This window comes from Schistocerca nitens, chromosome 4 (genome assembly GCF_023898315.1).
Source record: "Schistocerca nitens isolate TAMUIC-IGC-003100 chromosome 4, iqSchNite1.1, whole genome shotgun sequence".
NCBI classification, from domain to species: domain Eukaryota; kingdom Metazoa; phylum Arthropoda; class Insecta; order Orthoptera; family Acrididae; genus Schistocerca; species Schistocerca nitens.
The window spans coordinates 917,095,506-917,114,321 of NC_064617.1; the positions used below are offsets into that span (position 1 = coordinate 917,095,506).

General features: G+C 37.7%; 1 protein-coding gene across 3 annotated transcripts in view; it reads right to left on the bottom strand.

Annotated features, from left to right (window-relative positions):
* Window positions 1-18,816, bottom strand: part of LOC126253520 (uncharacterized) — a 96,679-nt gene that overhangs the window by 19,803 nt on the left and 58,060 nt on the right. For all 3 annotated transcript variants that reach the window (XM_049954895.1, XM_049954896.1, XM_049954897.1), the window contains exon 5: window positions 13,662-13,917. In XM_049954895.1, coding sequence (XP_049810852.1) covers window positions 13,662-13,917 — 256 coding nt within the window. The remainder of the gene's footprint in view (window positions 1-13,661; window positions 13,918-18,816) is intronic.

The window sequence follows — 18,816 nt, forward strand, 5'->3', positions numbered from 1 at the left end:
GTGGTACTTAAGTAAATAAATCAGTGAAATCAAAGTGAACTAGAAATTAGGATATAAATGAAAAACTTGGTTTAGTTTAGAGAGTTACATACTGGCATTCAGCGGGCAAAACAGCAGAACAGAAGAGACAATGACCATGAAGTCAGCAAGTTCCACATAAGCGGGCGCTGTCGATTCAGCCGTCAGGGCATCGCCCGACCGGCTCACGTGTTTCTCAGTTGTCGTATGTGAGCAAAGGCCCTCGCCTACATCCCAAGAGCCAATGACCGACGTTAAGAAGATTCTTCGAGAAGCTTTTCAACGTGACAGAAGAGGCAATGACCGGCTCACGTGTTTCTCAGTCGTCACATGTGATCAAAGGCCCTCACCGACATTCCAAGAGCCAACGACCGACGTTAAGAAGATTCTTCGAGAAGCTTTTCAACGTGACAGACGAGGCAATGACCGTGAAGTCGTTCACCTCCAGTAAACTGAAGTGAATAAATACGTGAGACGCAGTGGGCCAGACGGATGAAGTCGAAGACGAAGACGAAGACGGAGAGGAGAGACGAAGAAGACGAAGACGTTTTCAGTCAGTTTCGGTGCTGAAGACCGTCATGCAAGAAGAGACTGCATCATGCACAGACGCACCAAGTCCGCCGCTGTAATGGAATAGCAAGCAGCAGCCGCGGCACCAGAAGACAGAAGTTAAAAGGTATTTGAAGTCTGATTTTGACGTACCCGAGTGACTCGTGAGGACGGGAAGGAGACGGCCTCACCTCAGCAGTCACCTGTGAGCTGGGATGAAGACCTGACAGTCGAAGACTGGCAAGCGGGAGTCCGTGGTTCGAGTCCGGGACACTGGCCTTCCCCCGCCGCGCCGCTCCGCTGGTCGACGCACAACACACGCGGCCGCATAGAGAAGAGAAACACTGGGACGCGACACCCAAGGTATCATCCGATGCACGATTTCGCTCGCAATAATTAAACGGGCCACCTCGCGCTGCGCGTCTCCAGTCAACTGGGCGAGACGGCGACACGAGATACACACCGCTACGCGTAATCAGACGACGACGACGCCGCCGCTGCCGCAGCAGAAGACTTCACAAACGACACAGCTGCCGCTCGCCGAACCAGAACATTCTGTAAGATACAGTTGTACAAATCTTCAATAAAAGTTATCTTATGTAAAAATGATGTTTCATTCGACCTCGTACCCGAGCCAAGGAAGAACCCACCCTGCCCACATGTTGTTAAGAGAGAAAAGTTAATTTATTTAAGATTTTCACCCTGACAGAATGCTTTAGAATGCTCATCCTGACAATTGACTCGCATCGAAAGAGAAAACCCAGTTACATTTAGTGACAGAAGTGTCACATTTAATAACACAACTGTTACATTTGGTATCAGAAGCCGTTTTAGTTGTTACAGTTGAGACTCTGGCTACCAGTTTTGCTGTTCCCATGGATAGTTTTATTCCTACAACTTTGGACATACTGGAATGGAGTGTTAGACAGCCATTACTATCCACTAAGCTCCAAGAGGCTGTTCACACTTAGCCACTTTTTAACAACTATGCTATCTTGTATAGTTCAAGTTGCCCTTGCCCTTTGTGTAACACAGCTAGGTATGTGCAGAACTGATTAATAGGCATGGTTAAGGACAGAAAAAGTAAAAGTGCATAAAAACCACTTTTTAAACAGTTACAAACTTCCCAGAATGAGGATAACCTTCAGACTACAAAGCCACCAAGGAGGAGGCAAAACTAGCTCTTCCAGAGGCCACACCAAATCACCATCGAAACCATCCAACAATTAATGAAGAGGACAAAATCATCTGCAAACGGTCCCAAACTTGATGTAGAACATGTATAGATATAGAATGCTACAGGTGTATAAAAAGTGAAAATCTTCAGTGGCAAGATGATTCCGCAACATCGGTGAGAGCGTTTCAAGTGAAGTATCCAATGATATCAAATTCTCTCACCCATCAATACCAAAAAGCAATGTCACAGTTTCAGGTGTCACAACAGATGAAGTCAAAGCTATCATTTATCATGTAACAAACAGGAAGGCTACAGGCTACAGGACCTTCCTGTAAGCATGTGGAAAATTAGGAAACTTGACAGTTTTACATCCACCAATTGGTAATCTATTAGGTTGGTGCATACTGTCATAGCATTTTTGTTTTGCATGTTGCTATTCTGATTGCTATGGGCTTATTTATAGATTGTAATTTTTTTTATTTTATAGTTCACTGTAGCTATTTCAGTCACCATATTGTCATTTAGAGATAGTGAAGGGAGCTTGTGAACGCTAGAAAATGGTGTGCCAAGTGAAGAAATAAGAACATTTCTGACATATCCTTCTGTTCTGAGTCCAGTAAAAGGGGTAACACGAACGGAGGCAGCCAGAAACATTTGCGCCATGTACGAGGATAATGCATTGGACAGAGTTTGGTAACAAAATTGTTTTCTCATTTTAAGCAGGATTGTTTCGCCATTTACTGACTCTCCATTTTCAGAAAGGCCTTTGGGATTTGACGAAGATAATTTCACACAATTAATCCACAATGATCCATGTCAGTGTACTCGAGAACTGGAAAACGTGATGAACTTAGAGCATTCCACTTGTGTGAACTTTGCATGCATCAGGGAATGTTCAAAAGTCAGTTGTATGGATACCGCATGTTCTAAGTCAAAATCAGGTACCGCATGTTCTAACTCAAAATCACAAAAACCAGTTGTTGGCCATACGAGCATCTCTGCTTGCTCGCCATAAATTGGCTTATGAACAACACTGACCATTCCTATCTTGTAACATTACTGGTAACGAGAAATGATGTCTTTATGCATCATAAACAATGCTCTATATGGTGATGTAATGTGTGTGTGTGTAGTTTATATGAAAATGAAGGGTCAAGTGCAATGTAATCCTTCCTCCTACATATCTGTAAAAAAAATCATGAAAGAAACATTAGAGAGATTTGATCTCACATGGAGTCTTACCAAGAACCGTTCTTTCTGTGCACCAATTGCAGCTGAACAGGAAAGGAGAGAATTGACAGTGGTATACAAAAGACTTTCCACTACACACTATAAGGTGGCTTGCAGAATGTTAGACGTAGATCTTCAAAGTTTTGTTCTTCACAATAGTGGCTGAATGTTTGAATTATGATCAAGTAGAAAATTTATGTCATGACAATCTATTGTGTGTAGCGTCCATGCTTAAAATGACCGTTCAAGACATGTTGACAGGCTGGAGAGTGTACGCAAGCCACATTGCCCCATTTGTGGTTGGAGACGGTAGTTTGTTCCACTGAACCACCATAACAATGCAGGTACACTTGAAAATGAGCGCGCATGCGCGCGTCTCTCTCTCTCTCTCTCTCTCTGTGTGTGTGTGTGTGTGTGTGTGTGTGTGTGTGTGTGTGTGTAGTTTATATGAAAATGAACGGTCAAGTGCAACGTAATCCTTGTGCTATTCACCATTCTTAGCCTTTCATATCTACATTGTTTGACAAAAATTCACATGTACAAGTTGTGCACAATTAATAATTGGGACTGATTTTCTCAGTCAATTACAAGAAGTCGAGTGATGGGTAATGTCACACAAGGTAGGTGACACAGCTCTGTTACCTCCACATTTTTGGGGTGTGTAGATTGTTCCTGAAGCAAAACTGTGTTTAGTTCTCATGTCTCATGGCAAGACTCTGTGCCACCATAATTTGTTGTAGGGTCCAACAAACTCACAAAAGTAAAGGCATGTCCATAAAGTGTGTTTTTGAGTTTCATGAAAAAGGCCCGAAGATGTTTTAAGACTAACAAAGTGTCTGACGTCTGACACCGACCATAACCAATGACGAGAATTTTCGAACCATAATATTTAGTATAATGTTGATAATAATCCTGTACAATTTGATGGCCTGGTGCAAGTCTTTCAAGCAGGTACCACTTCGGTGATGTGTGTCCTTGAACTGACAGCACCCTGTGTTCCCAGGCGGTCACCCATTTGAGTACTAACCAGTCCCGGCACTGTTTGTCTTCAGTGATTGGGTGAAAACCAGTATATCGAATATGGGAAGGCCACTGAGTGTGTGCATGATAATGCAAGAGTTTAAATTTAAAGAAATTCACTTTGTATTGGATTGTGTCTGATTATCTAACAATGTGAAAGGTATAGTGCATGGTGAGTATTCTGTTAGATGAAAGAAGAAACAGTGTAATGATTTGTTGTATATTGTTGAAATATTTGGAAACTGATTCAAATCCTTTTTTTTTTGTTCATTTTTAGCAAATCAACTCTTTGTATGTGTCTCCAACAAATTTTTTTTATGACTAATACTCAATTTCAAAAATTCCTGTGAATACATAATTTGCAATTACAAACCAAGTTCATGGAAGTAAATTATGAAGAAAAAAAGCAACTGAGAGGTCACAGAATGCATAGCAATGACAAAACTACACCCTCAGTAGCAATGAAAGTACTTGCTTGAAATGAAAATATGATAATAATGTAATAAAACCCAGTAGCCACAAACCTACTATGCTGTCATAGTAGAAAGAGAGGTGATATTCCTACGTGGCGTGTCCCAGGTGGCAGATAGGGAAGTCCTCACCGGTTTACTGGCGGACTTGAGTGAAATAAAATAGCTCTCGTGGACCAAACAAACCCTCTGCGGTTAACAACGATGTAAATTGGAGCTTGCTCCAACTATGACTGACAACCTTCGAAAGTCAAAAATGGAAAGGTCTTTTAGGAAAAAAATTCCAACGTCCTGCTCAAAAAGGCAGGAAAAGGCTACATCGGATTCGGTGGGCAATCAACTAGAAGACAGCAAAGAATCGGAGCGTTTGCAACCATCCAAATGCACACTAAAACACAAAAAGAAGATTAAACATGAGCAAATAAATTATACAGCAACACACAACATAAACTCACTACTTCAGACTGGAAAATTCAAGGAGCTCACAGATGAACTAAATAAACAAAAAATTTTAATAACAGGGATCCAAGAAATGAGAAACACAATAGAGGACCCATTCGAATCACAAGGATACAGAATTTATAATGGGAAACCAGGACCGAGGGCAATGAAATAACGTCCCCAGTTTGGAAAAGGGTTTTTAGTAAACATAAAAATAATAGATTCATTAACGGATTTCCAAGCAGTACCACCAAGAATTGCGACTCTAAGCTTTAAAACAATTAATAAAACCTATACAATAATAAATGCTCATGCCCCAACAAATGAAAAAAATTGTGTAACAAAAACAAAGGAAGAGGTAGATAAATTTTGGAACCTTCTAGAACAAGCTGTGAACAGAGTAAATAAAAAGAATGTAAAAATCTTATAGAGAGATTTCAATGCTCAGTTGGGAAAAGAAAGGAAATATAAAGATAAAATTGGAAAATGGTGTCCACATAAATTTACGAACAAAAACGGTCAAAGACTTGTAGAACTCTGCAGAGAACACAACCTCATATCTAAATCAACATACTTTAAGAGGAAGCCAAGTAAACTTAAAACATGGAAACATCCAGTGGGCGAGTGGCAGCTAGACCATGTCTGTATGGACAAAAATTTTCATAAGGAGATCCACAATGTTAAAGTACTGAGAGGAGTAGACACAGGCTCAGAAGATTATAATAAAAAGGAGGTTTGACCCACATCAGCTAATTAAAAATAATAAGTGCCAACAAATAACACAAACCATCAAATTAACAGATGATCTAGAACAACTAGTGCCTAATCTTAAGAAAGAAGCAGAGAATCTAGCTCCCTTGAACCCACAAAGGAAACATGCATGGTGGACATCAGAATGTGACAAATTCCATGAAGATAGACACCAAGCATGGTTAAAGTTTCAAACACATAAAACTGAAGAAAATGCCATCAACCTAAAAAATGAAAGAAAAAAATTCACACACAATATCAGAAGAATCAAGAGAGGATTTCATAAAGATATTATAAACTCTATAGAAGGTAATTATCATAAAACCAACTTCAGGAACTACTATAAAATCTTTGGGAAAGAACTACAACAATATGAGGCCCCTACACTAATACTGAAAGATGAAGATGGAAGAATGACACACAGTAACAAGGAAAATGCAGAAATCATGGCAAAAGCATTAAACAAACTTCTGAATTGCGAGGAACCCAAAGAACCCTTACAAATCAACATAAATACCCCAACAAAAACCAAACCTAACAAACTAGACCCTCCAACTTTCCAAGAAGTAAAAAAAAATCTTAAAGAACAAAAAAATTATAAGGCATGTGGAGAAGATCAGGTTTTTGTTGAAATGTGGAAATATGCAAGTGACACAGTCAAGACCTCCTACACATAGCTCTAACAAAAATTTGGGTAACAGAACGATTTCCCGAGCATTGGACCACAGCTATCATCCACCCACTACACAAAAAGGGAGATAAGAGCAACCCAGACAACTACAGAGGAATCTCTCTCCTAGATTGCACATACAAAATTCTATCCAAGATCCTATATGAAAGAATCAAGGAGCAGAACAGGAGTTAGGGGAATATCAGGGAGGTTTCAGACCATGGAGAAGCTGTGCAGAACAGATAATTAGTTTAAAATTGATTATGGAATACTACAAGAAATGATTATGGCATACTACAAGAAACGAGACAAACCTCTGGCAATAACATTTGTAGATTTTAAGAAGGCATATGACTGTCTCCACAGACCTTCAGTATTAAAAATTTTAAGAAATCTAGGACTCCATCCAAAACTAATTAAAATAATACAACTCACTCTAACCAACATCAAATCAAAAGTGAAGTTTAGAGGAGAAATTTCGGAACCATTCCTCATAAAAACAGGCTTAAGACAAGGTGACTGCCTATCACCATTACTGTTCAACTGTGCACTGGAATACATAATGAGAGAATGGTACAAGGACAATCCAAAGATGATAAGAACTGGAAGTGCAAAAGAAGATATTAGTTTAAACTGCTTGGGATTCACTGATGATCTTGCTCTCCTAGCCAACACCGTTCAAGAAGCCAGGCAACAAGAGAAATCACTACAAGAAATAGCAGAGAAACTAGGCCTTAGAATATGATTTGAAAAAAGGAGATTATTCTAACTGATCCACGACTTGCAAACAAAATTACAATAGGAGAACAGGAAATCAAAATTGTTGATAAATTTAAATATTTAGGCGAAATAATAACATACAATCTAAATGAGAAGCCATCATGGCAGAATAGAATATAAAAACTGAACTACGCAAATTACATTACCAAAACTACATACAACAAAAAAGGTCTATCTATAGATGCAAAATTAAAATACTATAAAACAGTTACACAACCAGAAATAACGTATGCAGCTGAAACTATCTTCAAAACAACTAATACAGCAGAAATTGACAGAATACTAAAAGTAGAAAGAATAATAATTAGGACATGTATAAATTAACAGTATAAAATAAATGGACATTGGAGAACAGCATCAAATGAAACAGTATATAAGAAAATAGAACCAGTCATGAGCACAATCAGGAAGACACGCATCTCATTCTTTGGACATCTGATGAGAACTCCAGAAAACAGAATTAGTAACAAAATAATACAAAAATTGTGGAATAGCAAGAGCGACATTAAATGGATCACAGAAATTAAGGAAGATATAAAAGAACTTCAAATCCAGTGGATGACCTAAAAAACAAGACAGAGGAAACCAGAATACTGCAAGACCCGCAAACCAGACTACAAATGAAATCAATAAACGGAGTACAGGAAGAGTGGTCTCAGATGAAGAAAGAAAGAAAATATCTGAAAGAATGAAGAAATATTGGGCAGACAGAAGAGCAAAACACCTTTCATATAAGAATAGACTCTAATAATTATATTATCTAGATATCATATTAAGTTATTGTTGAACCAAATTGTATCCCTGTGTAACAACTTGTTTAAAACTTTGTATTTTTGACTAGAGTGGTCCAATGAAGGCCATAAAATAAATAAATAATAATAATAATAATAACAACAATAAAAAAACCAGTAGCAGTATTAAAACATTGAGTGACAAGGGTAAGCTGTCAAAGAGGAACAGAAACCACCAGAGACATGGGAAACGCCACATAGAAACTTCTGCGATCCAAACATGGAAAAAAGAATGCAAATAGCACAGTGCACAATGTCACACCAAGATGCTTTTTCATCATATTCAGCATCTGAAGACCACATTGCACCTGAAAATATGATTTCAGATAGCAAATCGCTATTCAGCATGTTCCAGAGAGCCTACTGCAGACAGCATTTGGAGTGTTGGTACCAGCTTCAACTCCTTCAGCTTATGTAGGACGTAAATGCATATCAAAGTCAAGACAGTGAAAGTACAGAAGCCATACAGACAAAAAGAATATGTTTTTTATTTGCTGAGGCACTAGGTCGATAATTCTGTGGTAGAGGTGGAGACAGTGGTAACATATCAAAGATTATAGGCATGAACCATAGTAAAAATCTGGCACCAATATGAAAATGTCTCTGCTGACAGGTCCTTCTACAGTTGTCACAGCATCCCCACTGGACATGAAATGTTTTACAATCACAAATATCTATGAAAGTCAGAGACTGCCATATCTGGTGAATAGGGTGGATGTTCCGACAATTTCTGCTTAGATCTCTCTGTTTTTTCAAACCAGCCCTTGTGGTCAATACTTCCTTCTAATAAAAAGAAGTTCTTTTTCTTTTCCATTCCAGGTCACTTCTCAAGTATTCTTCATCCAGTTGAATTGAACAAATGTGTAATGTTTATCAGTTACCAATTACAATTTGACCCTTTGCTCAGTAATTGATACCAAAATTTTCTTTTGTATCTCAGAAAACAGTTTTCTGGCTAACAAACTGTGTTTTCTGCAAAGGCCGTAACAGCTTCCACTCGCTTCCCTCGATTGATATTTTGTTTCTGGTGTAAAATGTTGGACCCATGTCTCATACATAATGACAACTCGGCATACAAATTCAATTAGATTATTGCTTAAATCATCAAATCATTATCTAGAAACTGCTTTTGCCACACTTACATAGAACAAAGCTTTTTTTTTAGTTCTTAATGCATAATTTACGATACCCTTGTTTCTAAAATGTACAAGCATCAGAGCTATTTCACATAAAATTTACTTGCCAATCATCAGTAGGACATTGTGCATGTAACTGAATTTTAATCTGTTACTGTAGTTTTGGAACATCCTTTAAATCAACCATCATGAAAAGCGGCACAGCACTCATTCTCTAACTTTTGGAAATGAAGAAGCAAACTTCTTATAAATCTTTCCAAATCAGAATGACTTTCCATCAGCAATAATCTGATTATTTTCTAAAAAAATTATGACCTGCATGGTATTTAAGCTTATCCATTTGAATAATATACAAGTAACATTATAGTACAAAGTTTATATGTCTACTTATCTTCACATATGATTAAGAGGTTGAAAATATATATCATGAGATAATAGAAATTATTCATATCATTAAGCAAAATTAAAATTTAACTGTGATGTGGGACTGAAATTCGATAGTAGCAAAAGCAAGAGGAGGAGGAACAGCAAGAGAACAAGAACCAGGGAAAAGGAATAAAAGGAGACTCCATCTGGAACAGTTTTGCACAGAGCAACATTTAATCATTGCCAACACTTAAGTTTAAGAATCATGAAACAAGGGCATATATGTGGAAGACACATGAAGACACCAGAAGATATCAGACACATTACATAATGGTACGAAAGAAATTTCCAAATCAGTTGTTAAATTGCAGAATATTTACAGAGACAGAAGTGAACTTTGACCTTATTTTGTTGGTTAGGAACTGCAGATTACAACCTAAGAAATTGCAGAAAGATATAAAATAGGAAATTTAGGAAATGGAGCCTGAATAAACTGAAAGAACCATAGACCAGTAAGTGTTTCAATGGGAGCATTAGGCTATAATTGACTCAAAAAGGGGAAAGGAATATATAGGAGAAGAATGGGTAGCTTTGAGAGATGAAATAGTGAAAGCAGCAAAGAGGATTATACGTACACAGAAGCAGAGTCGCTTGATAAAAAGCAATTTATTGAATTTCATTGATGAAAGGAGGAAATATAAAACACAGTAAATGAAAGAGACAAAAGGGAATACAGACAACTAAAAAATAAGACTGATACACTGTGCTAGGTGACAGACTGTGTAAAGTAGGAATGGTTAGAAAAGAAATGTAAAGCTGTAGAATTATGCTTGACTATAGAGGCAATAAATGCCATCTATACAAAAATTAAAGAAACATCTGTCAAAAAATTAAGCAGTTTTATGTATATGAAGAGTTCAGATGGCAGGCAAGTACTAAGCAAAGAAAGGAAAGGCTGAAAGGTGAAAGGAATATGCAGGACTAACGAGGAACCCCTCGAGTGTGAGGTTGCAAAAGGTCAATGATGTTTATGGCATTCAATACCCTACATATTGCCTACCATGCAACCACAATATTGGCTGCTAATGGAAAAAGGGGACAGGACTGGAAGTATCCCAACTGTGAGCACTGCATGAGGTTACAGAGTGTAGCTGAGCTGCTTAACTGACAAGTAACTCACAACTGTGCTAGAGGTGTTGACACAAAGCAGAGCTATGGCAACAATAAACAAAGCAAACACTGCAGTATAGCTATAACAACAGTTGTCAAAGTTGGCATTTTGTCAGAAAGGAACCAAAGGAATTTCTCAGAGTGATAAAGAAGTAGCAGAGGAAATATTAGCATTTTGGCAAGATGAGTTAGTGGAATTTGTAGTGTTGTATACAATTAACCGGGTGGACAATGCACATGAGGAGCACAACAACGATGACAATATATGCTTAACATATTATGTACATGGAAGATCATTCACAGCGTAGTGTGTGTGTGTGTGTGTGTGTGTGTAAATTGTGAACAGATTTCGAAAAAGATTCAGCAATATGATCATGTAGTGCATAATAAAAACGACGGATATTCAAGTGAGGACAAGGTGCACTTGTTGCAAAAACTGGTGTTTACATATTTCAAGGATGCTCAATAAAATTTATAGGATGTGCATGACAGTGTCCTACTACATTACACACATCAACTGTGTACGACACAGCTAGAATTATTGAAAGGGAAGCAGAGAATGGTTATGTAACTTTAAACAGTGCAACATAATTTAAAGACATAAGATAACGAAATTTCAAACATTTACTCAACTCGATGGTGCACAGCATTCTTCAGAATCGGTCCAAAACTTTGTTGCTGAGATTAAACAAACTTATCCCACTATTCAGTAAATTTGTTTTCAACTCCAACCAATCGGGATTTTAAGAGGAAATGCATATGAAAAGAATCCTGGAAATTAGAGGTACCAAGAGAGTTGTAACAAGACCAACCAAGGATGGTGAATTGGATGGAATGTTATTTATTGTGCTGTGACAATTTGGAGATGATCTGCCCCCTACGATTCTTTCTAGTGTGTGTGATCTTGCAAGGACAGTGAGGAATATTTACATCACAGCAAGCAAGTCGGGAAAATGGGTGTAAGAGAACTATAACTATGGTATGAGCACTTATTTTGGTGTATTGTTTGTCAAAATAACTTTCTTTTGTTTGATACCTGGTCTACAAACAAAAACCGTACTCCTTTACAGCACACCATCCCTCCTGAAGTGTGTGACATTGCAGTTCATACCACCTGGAACCACTGAACAAATCCAGCCTATGGATGTCTGCTTTTTCCATGCCTATAAAACATATTATCGCACTACCTGCAGCTATGCCTTACAGGGTAGTCAATTTCACGATAAGCTCCATGAAACATTGTTTCACATTCGGTTGCAAGCCATCACATTCCATCAGTTCTCATCACCCTGTTACTCCAATACAATTCTATATGTATTCTTTGTGAGTGGATATGTAGCTGAACACCCAGCACAGTTTGCAACTCTCAAGGTGTTCCCTTTGATCTCGATGGTGCGAACCTTTTTTATTACTGTGGTGCGCCATTTTCATTTGGTTTTCATGGTGCAAGTTAATAGTTTGTTTTGAACGGGCACAGTTTTAATCTGCCACAAAGTTTCATAATACCTTTGTCATGGAACATATAAAACTAAGACACTATCAAACAGTTGCAATGCCTGAGACACTGTGAGCAGCAAAAAACTTAAAACTCACACAAATTGGGAATCTTGAAAAACTGGAAAAAGTAGAAAGAAGAATTCCAAGTAAAATATGGAATCTTAAAGTAATAGTAGATCAAACAGATGAGTTGTATTTGGAAATGGAAAAGCTAACAGATGTAATGAGGAAAAGTTCATAAAACGAATAGATAATAACAGACTAACTAGGCAGATATTTCAACTTACCAAACACTTAACAGTATTTAGAGAAGCAAGACAGAAGGCAAGATTTCAGGACAGAAATAAGTTTGCAAATGGTGGGAAGTGGACCCAAGATGAAAACAAAAGGCACGAAGGATGAAGGAAGTCTGGGAGCAATGAAAATTAAGCACAACAAAAATAAACCAAAGCTGATTTATTGTACCCTCCAAAAGGGTTATTCGAATAAATAAATAAACTGAGTGCCCCCCCCCCCCCCAAAAAAAAAAAAAACTAAGACAATAATCAGAATTCTTATTTTTAAAATCACAAAAACTGCATATCTTTCAAATACCGTTACATTAGGGAAAATAAAGTTCAAATTTTCAAAGTTTATACTTAAGAATATGGAATATAATCTCTTCCTCTTGTAGAAAAACAATACAATCAATAATGCAAATGCTTGAAAATCTCTCATGCATGCGGTTAGACGGATTGGCCACTTCTGAACAACTTTTCCACAGCATAATGTTCCACAATCATCAAGCTACTCCTGACAACTGACATCATGAGCTAGAGAGTGTGGTACACATATCTGCTTCCTCGCTCTCCCCACTCCTAGCCCGTGCAATGTGCTGGTTGCAGTTGCTTATTCCCTTCGACCTCTTGTCTGAGCTTCACCTTTGTCCTGCTCGTTATTCTGCCTTTGCTGTATTTAGAGCATTTCTATTACTAGCTTCCAAATGGGTTTCCTGGCACTGAAGCTGCTCCAAACACACCAAGGACAAAACACTGGGCTTGATGAAGGCAGTGTGAGGTTCACCACTTGATTCCTGGAAGCGATCCATCCTGACCAGAGCATCACCCACTCAACACTTGGTCCAGGAGATATTAGTTCAAGTGCAGCAGCAAGGAGGCGCGGAAAGTACCTATAGCACACCATCAGGCAGATGACGTCTGTCGGCAGTAGTAACCTGATAATGGTGTCACATTATGACAATGAAAATTCATCCCGATCAAATAATCCATTTAACTACATGCCCATGAGACTTTCAAGTATCTTACTCGCTAGTAAAAGTACAAATACTACTAAATGTATTGAAAGTTATGTCTGGAAATGTCCTGACAGCGGCTAAGCGAATCTCTCTATTGTGCTACTAGATGTGTCGAACAAAATAATCATCAAGCCACAAAACATCACCTTGTGACCTGATGGAGATATCATAGACCAAAAGTAGTAGCTCAATAAAGAAAATCACCTAGCAGCTGTCTGAAGTCTCCCAATATGACTCAGAAAAAACATTACAGTTCTGGAGCACCTATTGAAAATAAATAGCAAATCAAATGTATTAAATACCTGTAATATTCAGCTGCTTTCTCATTCATGATGTCTAATGTTTGCTTAAAGGGAGAAAGATCATTTCTGTTTAGTGAGTAAACTCTGAAAGCAGTCTCTCTATAGGTCTGTGCCAAAAATGTACAATATCCTGAGCACTGTGACATTTCAACAGCTTTTTCTAATGCTTTTAATTCCCTTTTGTCTGGAATTTCATTAAATGCATTTAATCTCCTCAATCGACGAAGAGATTTTCCAAGCAAAAAGTGCCATTCAGCTGAAATTTAATGCAAACTGAAATAAACACAATGTATACTGCTATTAAATATTAATTGATTACAAAGAGTAAATATTTATTTTAACATACATTTATAATCAATAAGTAATAATACATCTCCATTTTACATGGTATAGCAGCAACAGTACTTGCATCCACAAAAGAGAATGTGAGCTCGTTCAGATACAAAAAACGGAAAAGCGACTGCAGCAGTATGAACATCAGTGAAGTGCATTTAAAAACCTAAACGTGTAAGTGAAACATTAAGAGTAATGCAAGCTTCAAATTGCCCCCTTCACGTTGGTTAAGAGGCCATTAGAGATGAAGCATAGGCTCACGCAAAAAGACAGCAAAGGATTTTAGCCATGACCTTTCCACAGGAACCGTCCTGCCTTTTGTCTTAATTTAGCGTATCAGAGAATACATAACTATGGATAGTTGGGATAAGGTTTTGAGCAGTCAATTACCTTAACCATTTAACCACCTCAGTCAGATAGGCAGATGTCAGATAATTGACTGCGTTCATCACAGTTGGGAATGAATAAATTCAATGTCTTATGTTTCATGGTCCATGGTCTTTAATGCTATTAAATTATGTGTTTAATAAAAGTGAACATTACTGAGGATCAGAATAATTGAACAGGCGTTTTCCTGCAACTTCTACTCCTTTTCCTATCTTCTTCCATAGTGACTGATGAAGTGTATTTAGCTACAAATAGTTGAAACTGGCTGCCAAATTTCAACCATTTTTCTTCACACTTGTTCCTCCAATGCACGAAATTCTGATTTCTTTTTCTGTAGCTTGTTATCACATTCAGTCTCCCATGGGATCAGATTTCAAATATTTTAGGTATTTTTACAGTAACATTTTTGCCTCCTTCGATTATTTTATTTATTTCTTAGTTTATTTATACATTGTTCTAGTTATTTTGTAGCACTATCCTGGCCTATGAATAAACAAACTTCTTACTATTTTTTCTAAACTTAAAAAGAACTAATTCTGTCACTGCACACCACATGCTATCCAACTCTGTGGTTTACTGGTATGTCCTAATATTTCGAACTATAATCATTCAATTCAATGAGGATATTGTTATTACCCTACAGCTGACTATCCAGTAGTCTCACTTCCTATTTCACTTTGCTAATCCTCACTAAGTCCTAGTTACAACCCCTGAAACAACTGTACTTTTAATGTTCCATATATTACCCCTAAAACATGAGAAACATTGTTGATTCTTCTCTTGAAAAGGAAATCTGATGACTGTTGCACTACTTCAATATTTATGGAAAAAGGCCACTATTGCAGCATTAAAATAAAAGAAACTATGGCCTATTACTTCAGTTTCGCAATTTTAGTGCTGTAACTGTAATCGCTGACCTTTAATGGGATTTAGGGGAGGAAATGCAAGAAAACAATGCTGAACATAAAGGTAACAAAATAGAAATAACCCAAAGATTTTTGATCACCACTAAACAGTTTCTATTTTCAGGACACAACTTTATTTAAACAGTAAAATTCACACAGAACAAATTTTAAGGTGCTTTTATGCTACTGAGATAATTCTCACTCACTCAGTTTAGCAGAAGAAATTCACGGACACATAGAATGTAAAATTAGAGGACCATATGTACATGGGCTGCCCCATGAACAACAGACAATAAAGAGGTGGGGGGCTTGCATGGCTCAACAAAACAGAGAACAGTACCATAGGTACAAGAACAATGGAGGAGTACCAGTGAAAAGCCCAGACAAACTTATGGTTCACAATGAGGAGCAGCAGTCTTATCAAGCAGTCATAGGGCAACAGTCTACATGACTGATTTGACTTTGTAACATCAGCCAACATGGCCTTGCTGTGCTGCTACTGTCAATGACTGAAAGCAATGGAAAACTACAGCCACCACTTTTCTGATGGATATTTAACTCTATGGTATAGTTCAATGATGATGGCATCCTCTTGGGTAAAATATTTCAGAGGTAAAATAGACCCACATTAATATCTCTAGGCAAGGACTAGTCAGGAGGATGTCACCATTAAGAAAAACAAAATGCCTTCTAGAGATCTTAGTGAGGAATGTTACAACCATCATTCGGGTAGGTGGGTTAGAAAGTTTAAAAAGCGAAGTGGATAGGTCAAAGTGGATTTAAATACGAGAAAATGAAGTAGGGGTAGTGCATGACTAGGTCTATTAATGAGTAAGAAAATAAGAATGTGGGTAAGCTACATAAAAAGCATTGTTAATGCATTATCATAGCCAAGATAAACATGAAACCAATACCCAAAACAGTGATACAATTTTATATGCCTACCAGCTCCGCAGGTGATGAAAAGATTGAAAGAATTTCTGATGAGACAAAATAAGTTATTCAGATAGTTAAGGGAGAGGAAAATTTAATTGCAATGGATCACTGGGACACCAGAAAGAGGAAGAAGAAGAGAAGGGAGGGGAAAATTAGTAGGAGAATGTGGTCTGGTGGAAAGGAATGAAATACGGAGCACCTGAAATAATCTTGCACAAAGCATAATTGAATCATCACTAACACTTGATTTAAGAATCATAAAACAGGATTGTGTATGTGGAACAGACATAGGAAAGTTTCATACTGATACATAATCATAAGAAATTTCAAAAACAGACTTTAAACAGTAAGACATTTCCAAGAGCAGATGCAGACTCTGAAAATGATTTATTGGTTGTGAACAGTAGATTGAAACTAGAGAATTTGCAAAAAGGGGGTAGGAAATAAATGAGATAAGACCTGGTTAAACTGAAAGAACCAAACACTGTTGCATTATTCAAAGGGAGCATTTGGCAATGATCAACTGAAACAGGGGCCTGGGACACAGTAGGAGATGAATCAGTATCTCTGAGAGACAAAAATAGTAAAGGAACAAGAGCATAAAACAGACGAAAAGACGAGGCCTAGAAAAATCCTTTGATATCACAGGAGATACTGAACTTCATTGCTGGAGGGAAAAAAATATAAAATGCAGCCAATGAAGCAAGCTAAAGCGAATACAAAAGCCTAAAATACTGATATGAATTATTTACAGAATGGGAAAAATGGTAGAAGTCGACCTTGGGGAAGATCGGTTTGAGTTCCAGAGAAATGTTGAAACCCTCAAGGCAAAGAAATCTTTGGGGAAGATCGGTTTGAGTTCCAGAGAAATGTTGAAACCCTCGAGGCAAATAAATCTTTTGACAATGTTAACTGGAATACACTCTTTGAAATTCTGAAGGTAGCAGGGGTAAAATACGGGGAGAGAAAGATTACATACAACTTGTACGGAAACCAGTGGGCAGTTGTAAGAGTCAAAGGGCACGAAAGGAAAGCAATGTTGAGATGGGAGAGAGGCAGGATTGTAGCCTCTCCCCAATGTTATTCAATCTGTACACATCGAGCAGTTAGTAAAGGACATCTAAGAAAGGTTTGGAGAAGGGATCGAAGTTGAGGGAGAAGAAATAAAAACTTTGAGGTTGCTGATGACATTGTGATTCTGCCAGCAACAGCAAAGGGCTTGGAGAGCAGCTGAACAGAATGGACAGTGTTTTGAAAGGAGAGTGTAAGATGAACATCAACAAAAGTAAAACAAAGATAATTGGTAGAAGTCAAATGAAAACAGGAGATGCTGAAAAAATTAGATTAGAAACGAGACACTAAAAGAAGTAGACGAGTTTTGCTATTTAGATTATAAAATGATTTTGGGTGTAAAATAACTGATGATGGTCAAAGTAGAGAGAATATGAAATGTATACTAGTAATGGCAAGAGAAGCATTTCTGAAGAAGAGAAATTTGCAAACACTGAATATAAATTTAAGTGTTAGCGAGTCGTTTCTGAAGGCATTTTTCTGGACATTAGCCTAAGTGAAATGTGGATGATGAGGAAGTACTGAATAGAACTGGGGAGAAAATAAATTTGTACCATAACTTGACTAAAAGAAGAGATTGGTTGAAAGGCAAAATCTAAGACATCAAGTAATCATCAATTTAGTATTGGATGGATGTGGGTTGCAGTAGTTATTCAGAGATGGAGAGGCTTGTATCATGACAGAGCAGTGTGGAGAGCTGAATCAAACTAGTATTCAGTCTGAAAACCACAACAAAAACAAATAAACAAGTCATTCACGATGATGTCTGGGGTCTGCAAAGGACTTAACAGTATGGTTATTAGTCACTTACCATGATACTCCGCGAACCAACACATGCATTTTGTGAGTAAAGATATAATTCTGTCACAAGAAATGACATACAAACGGCAGTAAACTGAAAGCATCAACAAAGGAGGGCGTAAGACATGCACAAGTGAGGTTATAACTGTCTTTCTATGTATCACAGGCAATATGGACAAGTATAGGAAGGTAAGATATGGATTTTATGGCTGGGCAGTGGTGTAGCTGAGTGGACTCCATCCCCACTCCCATACCAAGTGGCAAGAGATGTCCCCTCCACATATATCTACTACTAAAATGCATACTTTATGTCCAATATTAATACCCACTTTCCCACAGGTAGGTCAAAATCTAAGTTTCTTTTGTTGCATCATCAGCTAGGATTTATGGCACAAACTTGCCAAAACGTAATCTAAGCTGGCCAAAATATTATCCACACTTTAGGTCAATGACAGACCGCAATGCTAAACACAATGTCATGCTGTACCGAGTAGTTCTGAAAAGCGACAATAGGGGAAAGAGGACTCCCCACAGCCACACCGTCAGTTTGTTCAAAAAATATGTCATTAAATAAAGGACATGTCGATGTCAACACATGGCGACTCAATTCAGTAGTTTTATCATCCAACTTTAGAAGAGTCCCTGTTGTTAATTGGCCAACTTTTGGATGATAAAACTACTGAGCTGTGTCGCCATGTGTTTACATCGACATATTTTTTATT